The sequence below is a fragment of the Vulpes vulpes genome, chromosome 7 (assembly GCF_048418805.1).
Source record: "Vulpes vulpes isolate BD-2025 chromosome 7, VulVul3, whole genome shotgun sequence".
NCBI lineage: Eukaryota > Metazoa > Chordata > Mammalia > Carnivora > Canidae > Vulpes > Vulpes vulpes.
This window is the reverse complement of record NC_132786.1, coordinates 10,339,772-10,355,722: the sequence shown is the minus strand read 5'-3', so window position 1 is coordinate 10,355,722 and position 15,951 is coordinate 10,339,772. Positions and strand designations below refer to the sequence as shown.

Genomic DNA, 15,951 nt, shown 5'->3' with positions numbered 1-15,951 from the left:
ATACCACGCATATTTTCTGGTCACAGTGCTAAGCAACTTAAAGTCAACCACAGAAAACATCTATAAAGACCACAAGTAGGGATGCCTGAGTGGCTCAGTGGTTTAGTGCCTCCCTTCAGCCCAGGGAATGATCCTAAAGTCCCGGGATCAAGTCCCACATTGGGCTCCCTGCATGGAGCCTGCTTCTCTCTCTGCCTATGTTTCTGTCTCTCTCTCTGTGTGTGTCTCTCATGAATAAATAAATAAAATCTTAAAAAAAAAAAAAAGACTCTCCTACCCTTAAAAAAAAAGACCACAAGTATATGGAGGTTAAACAACATGCTAGTAAAATATGAATGGGTCCACCATGAAATTGAAGAAATTTAAAAACATGGAGACAAAGGAAAATGAAAACACAATGGTCCAAAACCTTTGGGATGTGGCAAGAGCAGTCATTAGAGGGAAATTTATAGCATTTCTTCTACCTCAAGAAGCAAGAAAAATCTCAAACAACTTCATACCTAAAGGAGCTAGAGAAAGAAAAATGAAGCCTAAAAGCAAGCAGAAGGAGGGAAATAATAAAGATTAGAGCAGAGAGAAATGATAAACTAAAAAAATAGAACAGATTGATGAAACCAACAGCTGGTTTCAATCAAAAATAAAATTAATATATCTCTAGCCAGACTTATCAGAAAGAAAAGAGAAAGGACCCAAATAAATAAAATCACAAACGAGAGATGAGAAATAACAATGAATACACAGAAGTACAAACAAGTCCAAGATATAGTATGAAAAACTATACACCAACAAATTGGACAACCTGAAAGAAATGGATAAATTCCTCAAAACAAAAACTACCAAAATGAAAACAGGAAAAAATAGAAAATTTGAACAGACCCATAATCAGCAAAGAAATTGAATCAGTAATCAAAAATCTCCCAACAAACCAAAATCCAGGGCCAGATGGTTTTACAGGTGAATTCTACCAACATTTAAATAAGAGTTAATACCCATTCTTCTCAAACTATTAAAAAAAAATAGAAACAGAAGAAAAACTTCCACACACATTCCATGAGACCAGCATTATCCTGATAGCAAAATCAGATAAAGACTTCACCAAAAACACAACTATAAGCCAATATCCATGAACATAGATGTAAAAATTCTCAATAAAATACTAGCAAATGAAATCCAACAGTATATTAAAAGAATCATCCTGGGCAGCCTGGGTGGCTCAGTGGTTTAGTGCCACCTTCAGCCCAGGGTATGATCCTAGAGACCCGGGATCGAGTCCCACGTCAGGCTCCCTGCATGGAGCCTGTTTCTCCCTCTGCCTGTGTCTTTACCTCTCTCTTTCTGTCTGCCTATCATGAATGAATAAATAAAATATTAGAAAAAAAAATCATCCACCATGATCAAGTGGGATTTATTCCTGGGCTTCAAGGGTGCACTATGTGCCAATCAATGAACAGGATACATACACAACATCAATAAAAGGATAAGAACCATATGATCCTTTCAGAAGATGCAGAAAAAGCATTTGACAACATCCACTCATGGTAAAAACTCTCAACCAACTAGGGTTAGAGGGAACATACCTCAACATAAAAAAGGTCATATACTTACTTACTTACTTACTAAATAAATAAATAAACAAACAAACAAATAAATAAGAAACTAGAGCTAATATCATTCTCAATGGGGAAAATTGATAGTTTTTCCTCTAGAGTCAGGAACAAGACAGGAACGTCTACTCTCACTGCTGTTACTCAACATAGTACTGGAAATCCTAGCCTCAGCAATCAGACATCAAAAAGAAAGAAAAGGCATTCAAATCAGCAAGGAAGAAGTCAAACTTATACTATTTGCAGATGATAGGATACTCTTTATAGAAAACCCAAAAGACTTCCCCAAAACATTGCTAGAAGTGATACACAAATTTAGTAAAGTGGCAGGACACAAAATCAGTACACAGAAATCTGTTGTTTTTCTAAACACCAATAATGAAGCAGCAGAAAGAAATATTAAGGAATCAACCCATTTGCATTTGCACCAAAAATCATTGGATACCTAGGAATACACCTAACCAAAAAGGTAAAAGACATGTTCTCTGAAAACTACAAAACACAAAGAAATTGAAGATGACACAAAGAAACAGAAAAATACTCCATGCTCATGGATTGGAAGAACAAGTATTGTTAAAATACCTGTATTTTAATAATAAAAAGCAAAGCAATTTAATAAAATTGCTTTTATTTCTACACATTTAATAAAATCCCTATCAAAATACCACTGGTGTTTTTCACAGAGCTAGAACAAACAATCCTAAAATTTATATGGAACCACAAAAGACGGATTAGCTAAAGCAATCTTGAAAAAGTAAAGCTGGAGGCATCACAATTCTGGACTTCAAGCTATATTACAAAGCTGTAGTGATCAAGACAGCATGGTGCTGGCATTAAAAAAAAAAAAAGATCACTGGAACAGAATAGAATGCCCAGAAATAAACCCACAAGTATATGATCAGTTATTAATCTTTGACAAAGCAGGAAAGAATAGCCAATGGAAAAGATCATCATCTCTTCAACAAATAGTGTTGGGAAAACTGGAGCAACATGCAAAAGAATGAAACTGGACCACTCTTACACCATACACAAAAATAAAATCAAAGTAGATTTTTATTTTAAATGTGAGATAGTAAACCACTAAAATCCTGGAGAACACCGGCAGTCACTTCTTTGACATCAGCCATAGCAAATTCTTACTAGGTACGTCCCCTGAAGCAAAGGACATAAAAGCAAAGATAAACTACTGGGACTTCATCAAAATAACAAGCTTCTGCCCAGTGAAGGAAACAACCAAACTAAAAAGCAACCTGTGGAATAGGAGAAGATATTTGCAAATGACATACCTGATAAAGAGTTAGTATCTAAGATATATAAAGAACTTATCAAACTCAACATCCAAACTAAAACAATCCAGTTTAAAAGTGCACAGAAAAAAATAAATTAAATAAATAAATAAATAAATATGCACAGAAAAATAGACATTTTTCCAAAGAAGACATACAGATGATTAACAGACACATGAGAAAATGCTCAACAATGCTCATCAGGGAAATACAAATCAAAACCACAGTGACATACCAGCTCATACCAGTCAGAATGGCTAAAATTAACAAGTCCGGAAACCACAGATGTTGGTGAGGATGCAGAGAAAGGGGAACTCTCTTACACTGTTAGTGGGAATGCAAACTGGTGCAGCCACTCTCAAACAAACAGTATGGAGTTTCCTACAAAAGTTAAAGATAGAACCTACCTTATGATCCAGCAATTGCACTACTAGGTATTTACCCAAAGGACACAAAAATACTGATTTGAAGGGATACATGCACGCCAATGTTTATAATAGCAATGTCTACAATAGTCAAATTATGAAAAGAGCCCAAATTGACTGATAAATTGATGTGGTATATACACATAATGGAATATTACTCGGCTGTCAAGAAGAATGCAATGTTGATGTTTGCAACAACGTGGATGGAGATAGAGAATATTATGCTAAGTGAAATCAGTCAGAAAAAGACAAATAGCATATGATTTCACTCCTCTGTGGAATTTAGAAACAAAACAAATGAACATGGGGGTGGGGGAAAGAAAGGCTAATGAAGAAACAGATTCTTAACCACAGAGAACACATTGATGGTTACTAGAAGGTGGGGGGGGGGCTTGTTACAATGAACGCCAAGTGTTTTTGTTTTTTTTAAAGATTTTATTCATTTATTCATGAGAGACACAGAGAGAGAGAGAGAGAGAGAGAGAGAGAGAGAGAGTGAGGCAGAGACACAGGCAGAGGGAGAAGCAGGCTCCATGCAGGGAGCCTGACGTGGGACTCAATCCCAGGACTCCGGGATCACGCCCTGGGCCAAAGGCAGATGCTCAACCACTAAGCCACCCAGGGATCCCAATGCCAAGTGTTATGAGGAAGTGTTGAATCACTATATTGTACACCTAAAACTAATATTAGATGGTATGTTAACTAAGTGGACTTTAAATAAAAGCTAAGGGGAAAAAAAAAGAGGAGTGCAGCTTTAGCAGTCTCTGAGGTGCCATTTTCTCTAGCTCAATGAAGGACAAAAACAAAATACTGTTACGTTTTCTGTTCAGATATTGTTTATTTCTAGGAACACTAGCTCTCTAAGATGAACGTTTAGGAGGTAACGCTCTAGTTCCTTCAGGTAGAAGGAACTTGCAGACAGCAGATGTATTAACTCAATCAATTCATAAAGACTATCATTCAAATTTAGGCTATTATATTCAAATTTAAGCTACACGTGGTAAATAACAGATGGAGGGAACATAGCATGATGCCAGGACAACAAGTTGTTTTTTCACCTACATGTTGCGTCATGAGAAAGGCAGAGCTTTAATTTCCTCTCAGGCAGTGGCTTTCACTAGACTCTACGGAGCAGAGGAAACTATCGAATAAATCTCCTGGTATCATTTTCTTGGGGTTATTTTTAGAAAATCATCCAACGTCAGCAGAAGCGAGGGATGCGTTGTGAATAGACAGCCAGCCTAAGTAGCTCACCTTGTGTGCTTTGGAGAAACCAACCCACAACTGACCTCAGCAGTATAAATGTAGATGGTATTGAAGTTGGCCGCCACCAAAGCCCTCAGCATGAAGAGGAAGCCAATCAGGCCAGCGCTAGGGAACAAGATGCCAGAGGAGTTAGGAAAGGCAGCATGGAGGTCTTTCTACAGCCTTGACACGTACTCCCACTACCTAGCTCTGTGTTACAGACGCCCACAGATAACCAGAGCCTGAGGAGATGCTGCTTCTCATCTCTCTGGATTTCCTCCCTAAAGTAAATGCTGGACCCCAACCTTCAACCCAGCTCCCTGTCTGTCCTTCCCACTCCCCCAAAGTGTGCCATTCCAGCTTGCCTCCCCTAGATTAGCACAACTTCTGCTACCACTCTCCAAAGGGGTACGGTTTGCAGGATGATCCATATGATCATGGAGGACATTCTAGGATTGCAGAGTAAGAGTGAAATGAATTTTGACATCACAGGTGTGTAAACTATTTCTTTGAACTATTCTAATGGTGGTCCAGCTAGTTTGGTAGACAACTGGAGTCCTGACGTTCCACGAAGCTTTGCATAAAGATCCTAAATATCCTGGTGGGTGGGATAAGTGCACGGGTGCAAACACACTCACACCTGTACCCTGGGATGGGGAGACAGGGCCCAGTCGGTGGAAGAGGGAAGAAGGAGTGATGGGTACCAGGAACGACCATTCCAGTTAAACCAGCAGCCCATTCACTACTCTCCTGGTGAAAAGGACTTGCCTCAATACCCACTGAACACTAACAGGTCAGGAAACCACAACTCAAATCCACTGCACAAAACTAGATTGTTTTGCAGCAACCAGAGAGAAAATACCTCGATGTGCAAATGTTGAGGAGAAGGAAGAACAAAGCTGTGCAGCTCATGGTGATAGAAAGGCTCAGCCGTCTTCCCAGGAAATTAATGCCCAGGATATTGACAGGATTCACTAGAAAACAAATGACAATGACAATTTCTGAAACCTTGAAAGCAAATGGCATTTACCAACATTGGCAAGGATTCCTCATTGTCACGTCAGAAAGAGGCAAGTTCATCCTCATGTGTGTTCCAGCCAAAAGCCAGTCACATGGTCATCAACATCGGGACTCCTTCAGTGTGCTTTCTCCTGTAGGTCCAAGGACAAGCACTGGTGTGTAGGTAAAGGGTATTTTACACCCAAGATGCTTATTATAGCACATAGGTCTACTGTGAATTGCAAACGGGCTAGATCTATCTTTGAAATGGTCTATGCTGTTTTCCATCAAATTCAAAGTGCCGCTGATTTTTAAGTACTATTATTTCATGTCTACCAAAATGCAAACAGTGCTGTGAATGGAGACCTAACAAGCCATGGTAGGACACACCCCAATTGCAGAGATGCCAGAAAAGGGCGGGGGAGCATCTTAGAACTGATACAACATAGTAATTCCAAGCTCTACTCCTCCAGGCTTCCCACATCCATCTGCATTGGTGACACATGAGCAAGGTGTGCAGACTTGTTCAGCTCCACCAGGCAGGAGCCACATCTATGACAGGTCCCACTTCTCACCCCCAAACAGGCAGGGACCCAAAACACCGAGGAGACATTTACGAGCAATTTCACCAATGGTGCTAATGATCATGGTCCTGTAGTCGGAGGGAGCAAACATGTGGCAGTGGCAGGGGCTCTGGCTCTCCTCCGTGTCCATCACGGTCACCACCACCTCGGCCTCAGACCGCGAGCCACACACCAGGTCCCGCTCCAGCAGTTCGGCACTGGCCAGGATGACCCCATAGTAGGCGAAGGAGATTCCCAGCCTGGAAGGGACAGAGTCGCTCATTACTTCACTCAGCCAGCCTGAAGAAGGGGCGGTGGCCACAGAGGGACAGGTCGGGAGCGGGGGGGGGGGGGGGGGGGGGGGGGGCAAGAGGGAGGGAGGGTGCCAGAGGTTGGGCTCACCTACCCTGGGGAGCCTGAGGGTGGCGTGCAGGGGAACCTGGATGGGAAAGGAATTTGCAAGCACAGCCTGGGGCCAGGTCCCAGGGAACCCACAGCCAGTGAAGGAGTTTGAAGCTTGGACTCACCTTTTTTTTTTTTAATGAACTAGTTTTTATTTTACTTTTTTATTAGTTTTTTATTATTTTTTAAGATTTTATTTATTTAATCATGAAAGAGAGAGAGAGAGAGGCAGAGACACAGGCAGAGGGAGAAGCAGGCTCCATGCAGGGAGCCTGATGTGGGACTCGATCCCGAGTCTCCAGGATCACGACCTGGGCTGAAGGCGGCGCTAAACCACTGAGCCACCGGGGCTGCCCTACTTTTTTATTTTTAAAGATTTTATTTGAGATAGAGAGAGAGAGCAAAGCCAGCTGTGAAAGACATAGAGGGACAACCAGGGGAAATTGCCCATGTTCTGGGTATCAGCTGATATTCAGAGAGATGATTATTAAACTTGTCCCTTGATTGTAAGATTGGGATCATCTAAGAAAATGTCCTCATGGCACCTGGGTGGCTCTGTGGTTGAGCACCTGCCTTTGGTTCAGGTCATGATTCCGGGGTCCTGGGATCAAGTCCCGCATCGGGCTCCCTGTAGGAAGCCTGCTTCTCCCTCTGCCTACGTTTCTGCCTTTCTTTCTTTCTCTCTCTGTGTCTCTCATGAATAAAATAAAATCAAAAAAAGAAAAAGAAAGAAAAGTGTCCTCAAGTAGTTGAGACTCTTAATGAAGTATCTGGAGATGAAATGTCACAAAGCCTGGGCTTGCCTGAAAGTCTGTCAGCACAGGAAAACACAGCCATAGCAAACATGAGTGACTATCAGTGACTGTCAGATATGGGTGATGGGTCAATCAGAGGTCATCGTGATATCCTCTACTTTTGTGTGCATTTGAAAATTTTCATAACAAATATCAGAAAAAAACAATAATTACAATACTCCCCTTGTTATTAAAGTAGCTTTAGTTCAATTTCCAAATATTAAGAGTATTTTAAAAAGTAAAGTCTTAAGAGGTGACATACCAGCTATTAATGAGTATCTCTGAGAAAGGCAGATAAACACTTTCCTGAACTGAAACACTGTAGATTAGTTTTGCCTGCTTTCTATCTTTATGTAAACCAAAGTTCATAATACGGATCTGTGTGTCTGGCTTCCTTTGTTCACTATGAGGTTTATAAGACTCAGCCATGTTGGATGCAGATAACTAGTTTTCTCCTTCTCATTATTGTATAATATTCCATTTTATGAACGTAACACCATGTATCTACTATACAACAGTATAACGGACATGTGGGTGGTTTCGAGCTTGGGGCTGTTACAAATAAAATAATGCTATGGACATTCAAGCAAATGTATTCTGGTAAACCTATGTATGCATTTCTGTTGAATGGAACCTATGAATGGAATTACTAGCCATAGGCTAAGCATATTTTCAACTGTGATAAATACCCCTAAGGACTTTTCTCAGGTGGTTTTTGTTTGTTTGTTTTGTTTTTTCATGATAGTCACACAGAGAGAGGGAGAGAGGCAGAGACATAGGCAGAGGGAGAAGCAGGCTCCATGCACGGGGAGCCCGACGTGGGATTTGATCCCGGGTCTCCAGGATCGTGCCCTGGGCCAAAGGCAGGCGCCAAACTGCTGCGCCACCCAGGGATCCCTCTCAGGTGGTTTTAATTTGAACTCTAATCAGTGTGTGAGAGTTCCAGTTACTTTACATTCTTCCTAACAGCTGGTATAGTGAATCTTTTTAATTTTAGCCGTCCCAGGGGAATTGTAATGGTGTCTTACTGGTTTTAATTTGCATTTCCCTGGTGACTTTAAGGTTGAGCATGTTTTCATGTATTTATTTGATACAATTTTTGATCAAATGCCAGTTCAAGTGTCTTGCCTATTTCGCTACTGGTTTGCATGTCTTTTTCTTGTTGGAAAAAATTACATATATAATTTTATACATATTTATAGTCTTATGTAGATAAAAATTTATTAGATATATATTTTTGACATTTCTTCTCTCAGTTGGTGGCCTTATCTTTCAGATTCTTTCTGATACCTCACAGCACAGAGTTCCTAATTTAATGTAATAGCACTTTTTGTATCTTGTTTAGAAAATCTTTATGTACTCAAGATCATGGCTTCAGAGAAGTGAAGCACAAAGAAAACCACCAGAGTCTATTCTACTGAATTTGATTATTGGTGACTTCAAAGGATCACTTTTTGTCATGTGGTGAGGAAAAAGGCCAGACTACAAAAGGTTAGAAAGTGAGCTTATATGAAAAATAAAAAACTAGTCAGAGACAATTTCCTTCTCTTTAAAAAAAATAAAATAAAATAAAAGTTTTATTTATTGGCTGGTTGGTAGTGGTAGCAGAAAGAGAAGACATGGCTAGAGTCACCTTGGCGTTTTTCTCCCCACTGGCACAGAGTGGATTTGCTTAAGTCAGTTTTGTGTTTATTGAAAAGTCATTTTGAAATAATTTTGTTCTTACCATATGACCCAGATCTGTAACGTGGTCCGTAAATATTTAGCATCCAACAGGTCTGCAAATCTTCCTCTTTTTTCCTGGGGTCGTGAAAAGAGACAGACAGATTAGATTTAATGACTTATGGATTGGCAGGGGTTTCTCTAGTATTTTAGAGAACAGAAAATAAGAACAGAGTGGAAATGTAATGGGTGAGAGAGCCACTCAGCTACCATGAGTGCACCTCACTCCGCCCACAGATCATCCCTTCTACACATACATCTCAGCCAGCCAGTCTTTGCATGCTTGTTATTATCGTTGGCAAAGACCAGCCCATTGAGTTGATGATTCCAATTCTTTCTCTGTTCCTCTTCTCACCAGTGCTGGTGAGCAGTGGGGTAGAGCACAGAAAAGAGGAGGATACAAGAAAAGCGTGGGAGATTCTTTTAAACTTCATGTTAAAATAGAAAACCTAGTATTGAAAAAGAGCCTGAGAATTGTGTAAGAAAAAAAAAAATAGCATACATTTGGAAAGAGGACAGGATATTCGATTTCTTTTTGTGCCCTTAGAATAATTAGCAAAAGCTTTTATCCATTGTCAGTGCTTATTACATATTAGGGGTAAAAATAAATAAAGATGGGTTATATATGACTAAGCAGAGGCAGATTTTTATTTAAAGCAAGGAAGGCCTTGAGGGGGGTGCTTAGGTGAAAACTAACTATTCTTTTCTCACAAACAGACCTGAAATTACAGACCCCCTCTAAATAGACCCAGAGTATAATCCTAGATGTCTTGGATTTTGTTGTCACAAAAAGTGCCAGTTTGAAGGAACTTTCTCCAGGAATTTTTTTTTTAAGTACTCTATACCCAACATGGGGTTTGAAATTACAACTCTAGATCAAGAGTCGCACGCTCCACCGAATGAGCGAGCCAGGTGCTCTGCTGACTTTTAGGCTCAGCTCCTAGAGGTCATTATGGGCAGAGAATAGCTATTGACAGATCCCTTTCATCGGCTTTACATATTGGGCTTTAGCTAGTCATCACTGGAAACATTTCTGAACTAGTCCTGGCCTCCCATTTTCCAATCCAGAATATGTGACCCAGAGAGGGTAAGTGACTTACCCAGGGTCACACAGCTGTTTGCAGGCACAGCCAGCTAGTCCGGTGTCAGGTCTCCCAAACACTAGTCCTGAGTCTTGCCCATCTATCTCTCTGACATGCCCTCCTTGAGTTTGGATGTGACTATGGTCCCCTCACTGCCCCAAGTATAACTGGAGATTCAGAACACTGAGTCTGCAGTGAATCACAATGAATCATTAAATTATATTCAAAGAAATTATTTGACTACAATCCAAATTAGTGGACTAAATCACTCCTCTCTGGTGTGGCCCTTCCTTAGCCAGTCCCCAGAGCTTCTCATCTCTATGTCTGAGCAGGGAAGCTCTACACATACCATCTTGTTCAGCCTCCTCAGCCTGGCATTCAGATGGTAGCCAGTGTAACCAAATCCACTGCACATTCCTGTTTCTGGTTTTGGCTCACACTGCTCCTCCTTCCTCCCCTGAGGCTGCCTCTCCTTTCAGTGTTCAGTTTATATGCCCCAATTGTCCCCTCAAGGGGGCTAAACGGCCCTGGCTCATGCTTACCTCTTTGCTCTGATCCTACACACTATTGTCCATGCCACTCACCTGGTTCTAACATCTGGCTGTTTGGTTAGTGATCCTTTGCTGTGTGAGCCTCACCTCACTAAGCAGATTGTAAGATACTTGAAGGCAGAATCTATGGCTCGTAGCTCTGTATCCACAGGCCTCACATAAAAGACAACCGTGGAGAAGGACAAGACCATCTGATGGGCATGTGGATGGAAGCTGCAAGCTGAAGGCAAGAGGAGGAAAGCAGGAGGAAGAGGAAGGAGGGGGGAAAGGAGAAGGCTGTAAGAGGGAGGGTGCAGGATGGGGAGTGTGGAGAGAAGATGGAAACTAGATGGGGGTGGAGGAGGGAGTGTGGTTGTTGTGGGAATTGAGCCTCCCCAGTTGAGTACAGTAACAATAATTTATAATATATTTGAAAGTTGTTAAGAGAATCGCTCTTAAATGTTCTTACCATGAGAAAAAGAAATGGCAAATATGTGGTATGATGGAGGTGTTCACTACTCTATGGCAGCTATCATTTTGCAATATATAAGAGTGTGTCAAATCAATTCACTGTACACCTTAAACTCACACAATGTTGTATGTCCATCACATCTCGATAAAGCTGAAGAGGAAAAAACAAAACAACAGGCCCTCCCACAGGCATGGCAGCCCTGGGAAGAACCTGCAGCTTCTCTCTGCACTGTTGGTGCCTCAGCTTTGAGTCATTCCCCACCTCCCTCTCTGGTGATGTCTTTTGCTCTGTTATATGTCCAGCCTCCTTGTGTGCTGTCAATCCTCCGCTAAGCAAAATCTGCACTTAGCCATGGATCTAAGGATGCAAAGGCCAATCAATAAAGATCATGGAAGACCATAAAGGCCAAGGTGAGGTTTTCCTATAGTCAGGGACTGAGAAGGACAGGGCAGGGGAGGCACTGAAGGTTCCTGAACAGAAGGGGTAATATTAGTGTTGGAAGAATACTTGTCTGACAGTGTTGTGCTGGATGGAATCACAGGGCATGGAGCAGTGAGGTGGCTGTGTGAAAGAGGTTGGAGGGGGCACCTGGGTGGCTCAGTTGATTAAGAGTCTGACTCTTGGTTTCAGCTCAGGTCTTAATACTCCCATCATGGGATTGAGCCCTGCATCAGGCTCCAGGCTTGGCATGGAGTCCACTTCAGATTCTCTCCTGCACTCTCTCTCTCTCTCTCTCTCTCTCTCTCAAATAAATAAATCTTAAAGAGAGAGAGAGAGGGATTGGATGTAAAAGCCACTGTTGTAAAAGCACCAATGGGATTGGCAGTCAATCAGGCTTGGTGGTGCAGAGGTTTGCAATGAGTCAAAGGGAATGCCACAAAGTGAGATGAGTATCAATGAACACCTGTTTCAGGCTGCAGTGTGAAGGAAGCCAGGCACAATACTGTGTAATTCCCCTTATATGAAATAGAGAATAAGCAAACTCATAGAAACAGAAAGTAGAAGTTACCAGGGATTGGGGGTGGGTAGGCATGAGGAGTTACTGCCTCACAGAGGGTCTGTTCAGGATGAAGGCAAAATTCTGAACGTATTTGATGCCACTGAATTGTACACTTCAAAATGATGACACAAACGAATGGAAAGCTATTCCATGCTCACAGATTAGGAGAACAAATATTGTTCCAACGTCTAAATTACCCAAAGCAACCTACAAATTTAATATAAGCCCTACCAAATATCAACAGCATTTTTCATGGAGCTAGACAAATAATCCTAAAATATGTATGGAACCACAAAAGACCTTGAATAGTCAAATTGATCTTGAAAAAGAAGAACAAAGCCAGAGGCATCACAATCCCAGATTTCAAGATATACTACAAAGCTGCAGTAGTCAATACAGTATGATATTGGCACAAAAATAAACACATAGATCAATAGAACAGAATTAAGAGCCCAGAAATAAACTCCCAATTACATAGTCAATTAATCTTTGACAAAGGAAGCAAGAATATGCAATGGGAAAAAGTCTCTTCAACAAATGGTGTTGAACAAATGAACAGCTACATGCACTAGACCACTTTCTTACACCACATATAAAAATCAGTTCAAAATATATTAAAGACCTAAATGTGAGATAGGAAACCATAGAAATCCTAGAAAAGACCACAGGCAATATTTCTCTGACATCAGTCATAGCAACATTTTTTTTCTAGATATGTCTTCTAAGGCAAGGGAAACAAAAGCAAAAACAAACTATTCGGATTACATCAAAATAAAAACCTTCTACACAGTGGAGGAAACAATTGACAAAATTAAAAGACAACCGACTTGGGCAGCCCCGGTGGCACAGTGGTTTAGCGCCGCCTGCAGCCCAGGGCGTGATCCTGGAGACCGGGGATCGAGTCCCACTTCGGGCTCTCTGCATGGAGCCTGCTTCTCCCTCTGCCTGTGTCTCTGCCTCTCTCTCTCTCTCTCTCTCTCTATGAATAAATAAATAAAATCTTAAAAAAAAAGACAACCGACTGAATTAAAGAATTAAAGAAGATATTTGCAAATGACATATTCAATGAGAAGTTAGCATCCAAAATACAGAAAGCACTTATACAACTCAATACCAAAAAACCCAAATAATCCAATTTAAAAATGGGCAGAAGACATGGACAGACATTTCTACAAAGATGATATCCAGATGGCCAACAGACACATGAAAAGATGCTCCACATCATTCATCATGGGGGAATGCAAATCAAAACCACAATGAGCTACATCATCACACCTGTCAGAATGACTGAAATAAAAAACACAAAAAACAAGTGTTGGCAAGGATGTGGAGAAAGAGGAACCTTCCTGTATTGGTGGTGGGAATGTAAACTGATGCAGCCGCTGTGGAAAACAGTATGGAAGGCCCTCAAAAAATTAAAAATGGAATTACCATATAATCCAGCACTTGTACTACTAGGTATTTACCAAGAATATGAAAATACTAATTTGAAAAGATATATGCACCCCTGTGTTTATTGCAGCATTATTTATGAAACCCAAGTTATGGAAGCAACCAAAGTGCCGACCCATAGATGAATGGATAAAGAAGAGGTTGGTGTAAATATATGGTGGAATATTACTCAGCCATAAAAGAGTGAAACCCTGCCATTTGCAACGACATGGATAGACCTAGAGGGTATAATGCTAAGTGAAATGTCAGTCAGAGAAAGATGAATACCATTCCTCACTCAAATGTGGCATTTAAGAAATAAAACCAAGAAACAAAGAAAAAAAAAGAGACAAAAAAACCAGACTGTTAACTATAGAGAAAAAACTGATGGTTACCAGAGGGGGGGGGGGGGGGGGACAAGGATGGGTGAAATAGATGAAGGAAATTAAGAGTACATGATGAGAAATGAATAATGTTGTTCAGTAATTGATGAATCAATATATTGTATACCTGAAAGTAATATAACACTATACACTAATTATACTAGAATTAAAATTTTTTAAAATCCTTGCGTGAAAAAAAATTACTGTTGACCCTTGACTAACACGGATTTAAACTGTGCAGATCCACTTAAATGTGGATTTGTCTTTCTTTTTATAAATATAGTACAGTACTGTATTTTCTTTACGATTTTCTTAATAGGTCTTTTCTCTAGCTTACTTTAAGAATACACATAATACATATTACATACAAAATATATGTTTTGGGTTTAAGATAGAGATAGTGGTGGGGTAAGGAGAGGGAAAGAGAGAATCTTTTTTTATATATATAAAAGATTTTATTTATTTATTCATGAGAGACACATACACAGAGAGAGAGGCAGAGACACAGACAGAGGGAGAAGCAGACTCCACACAGGGACCCTGATGTGGGACTCGATCCAGGGACTCCAGGATCACGCCCTGGGCCGAAGGCAGGTGCTAAACCGCCATGCCACCCAGGGATCCCCAGAAAGAGAGAATCTTAAGCTGGTTCCACACCCAGCATGGAGCTCTATCTCATGATCCTGAGGATCATGATGTGAGCTTAAATCAAGAGTCAATTGCTTAACTGACTGAACCACCCAGGTCCCTTTCATAAAGGAAAATATGTTAACCAACTGCTTATGTTATCAGTAAGGCCTCTGGTCAACAGGAGGCTATTAGTAAAGTTTTTGAGGAGTCAAGAATTACTCATGGATTTTCAACGGTATTGAGGGGTCAGCATCCCTAATCCCTGAGCTGTTCAAGAGTATTCACTTTAGAATCTTGGATTCCTCACTTTTCTTTTCTGAGATCAGTTTCTTAATTTGACAAATGAAAGTAATAATATTGGCCTACTTCATAGGGATTTTCTCTAAGTATCAAATAGAAAAATACATTAAAAAAAGAGAACAAAAATAGAAATAAAAAACATAGAAGAAGAACTCTCCCCTCAGGAAATTCAGTCTTCTGATAAGAGTTTTTTGGGTGGTTTTGAAATGTTGCTCAGGAATATAAAAAGACTTGAATAGTGGGAATATATACTTTTATCAAGTAAGATTGTTTCATATTACAAAGGTATTGATTCTCTTTATGTATTAACTAATATTTCAACACCATCCCAATTAAACTCTCCTAGATTTTGGGGGGAGGGTGTATTAGAAGATCTCAATAAAGTGACTTCAAAGTTGTTCTAGAAAAATAGTACTGAGAAAATAAAACTTGGAAAATTCTGCAAAATAATTAAATAAGGGGGACTTACCCTACCAGATATGAAAAATACTGTAAAGTGTCATACCGGACCACATTTAACCTGCATCCTTTTCCCAACATGAAGTGCCCTCTTTATTTTATAATAAATCCTCATATATACATGAATCTACAAATCTATCATTAGAACACAATAGAATAGAGAATTCAAAAATAGATTCAAATATATAAAGGATGGATTATTCAATAAAAATGTGTGCAAAGGTTTAGCCATTTAGATACGACAAAGCTAGACCTGTACTATGTTTCTTATATTCAACTAAATCCAGATAGATCTAACATTTTAAAAGTAAGTATGAAACCAAATTAACCCAATAGAAAGGAGGATACAAGAATGTAGTTGTAAAAGGTAAGTTTAAAACCACTAAAAATGATGCTTAGAAAATGTCTAATTTAGGAAAACTTATGAACAACGTGAAACAAAAACATAAGACAAAAATAGTTTGGAAGATGAGATGGGGGGCAGATCAGAATTAACATCTTCAAGGTCCTTGTATTGTTGGTTAGACAGAAAATAAAGATATAAAATAACATAGATATTATAGGTGCACATTTTCAATATTAAAGGGCTACCTCTATAATAAAAAAAATAGTGTGCATAAATTC

The 15,951-nt window shown here is 40.0% G+C and overlaps 1 protein-coding gene across 3 annotated transcripts in view; it reads right to left on the bottom strand.

Moving 5' to 3' along the window:
- SVOPL (SVOP like) overlaps window positions 1-15,951 on the bottom strand; it is a 96,301-nt gene that overhangs the window by 50,170 nt on the left and 30,180 nt on the right. For all 3 annotated transcript variants that reach the window (XM_072762950.1, XM_072762953.1, XM_072762952.1), the window contains 4 exons: window positions 9,045-9,118; window positions 6,177-6,382; window positions 5,423-5,534; window positions 4,605-4,686 (listed from right to left, as the gene is read on the bottom strand). In XM_072762950.1, coding sequence (XP_072619051.1) covers window positions 4,605-4,686; window positions 5,423-5,534; window positions 6,177-6,382; window positions 9,045-9,118 — 474 coding nt within the window. The remainder of the gene's footprint in view (window positions 1-4,604; window positions 4,687-5,422; window positions 5,535-6,176; window positions 6,383-9,044; window positions 9,119-15,951) is intronic.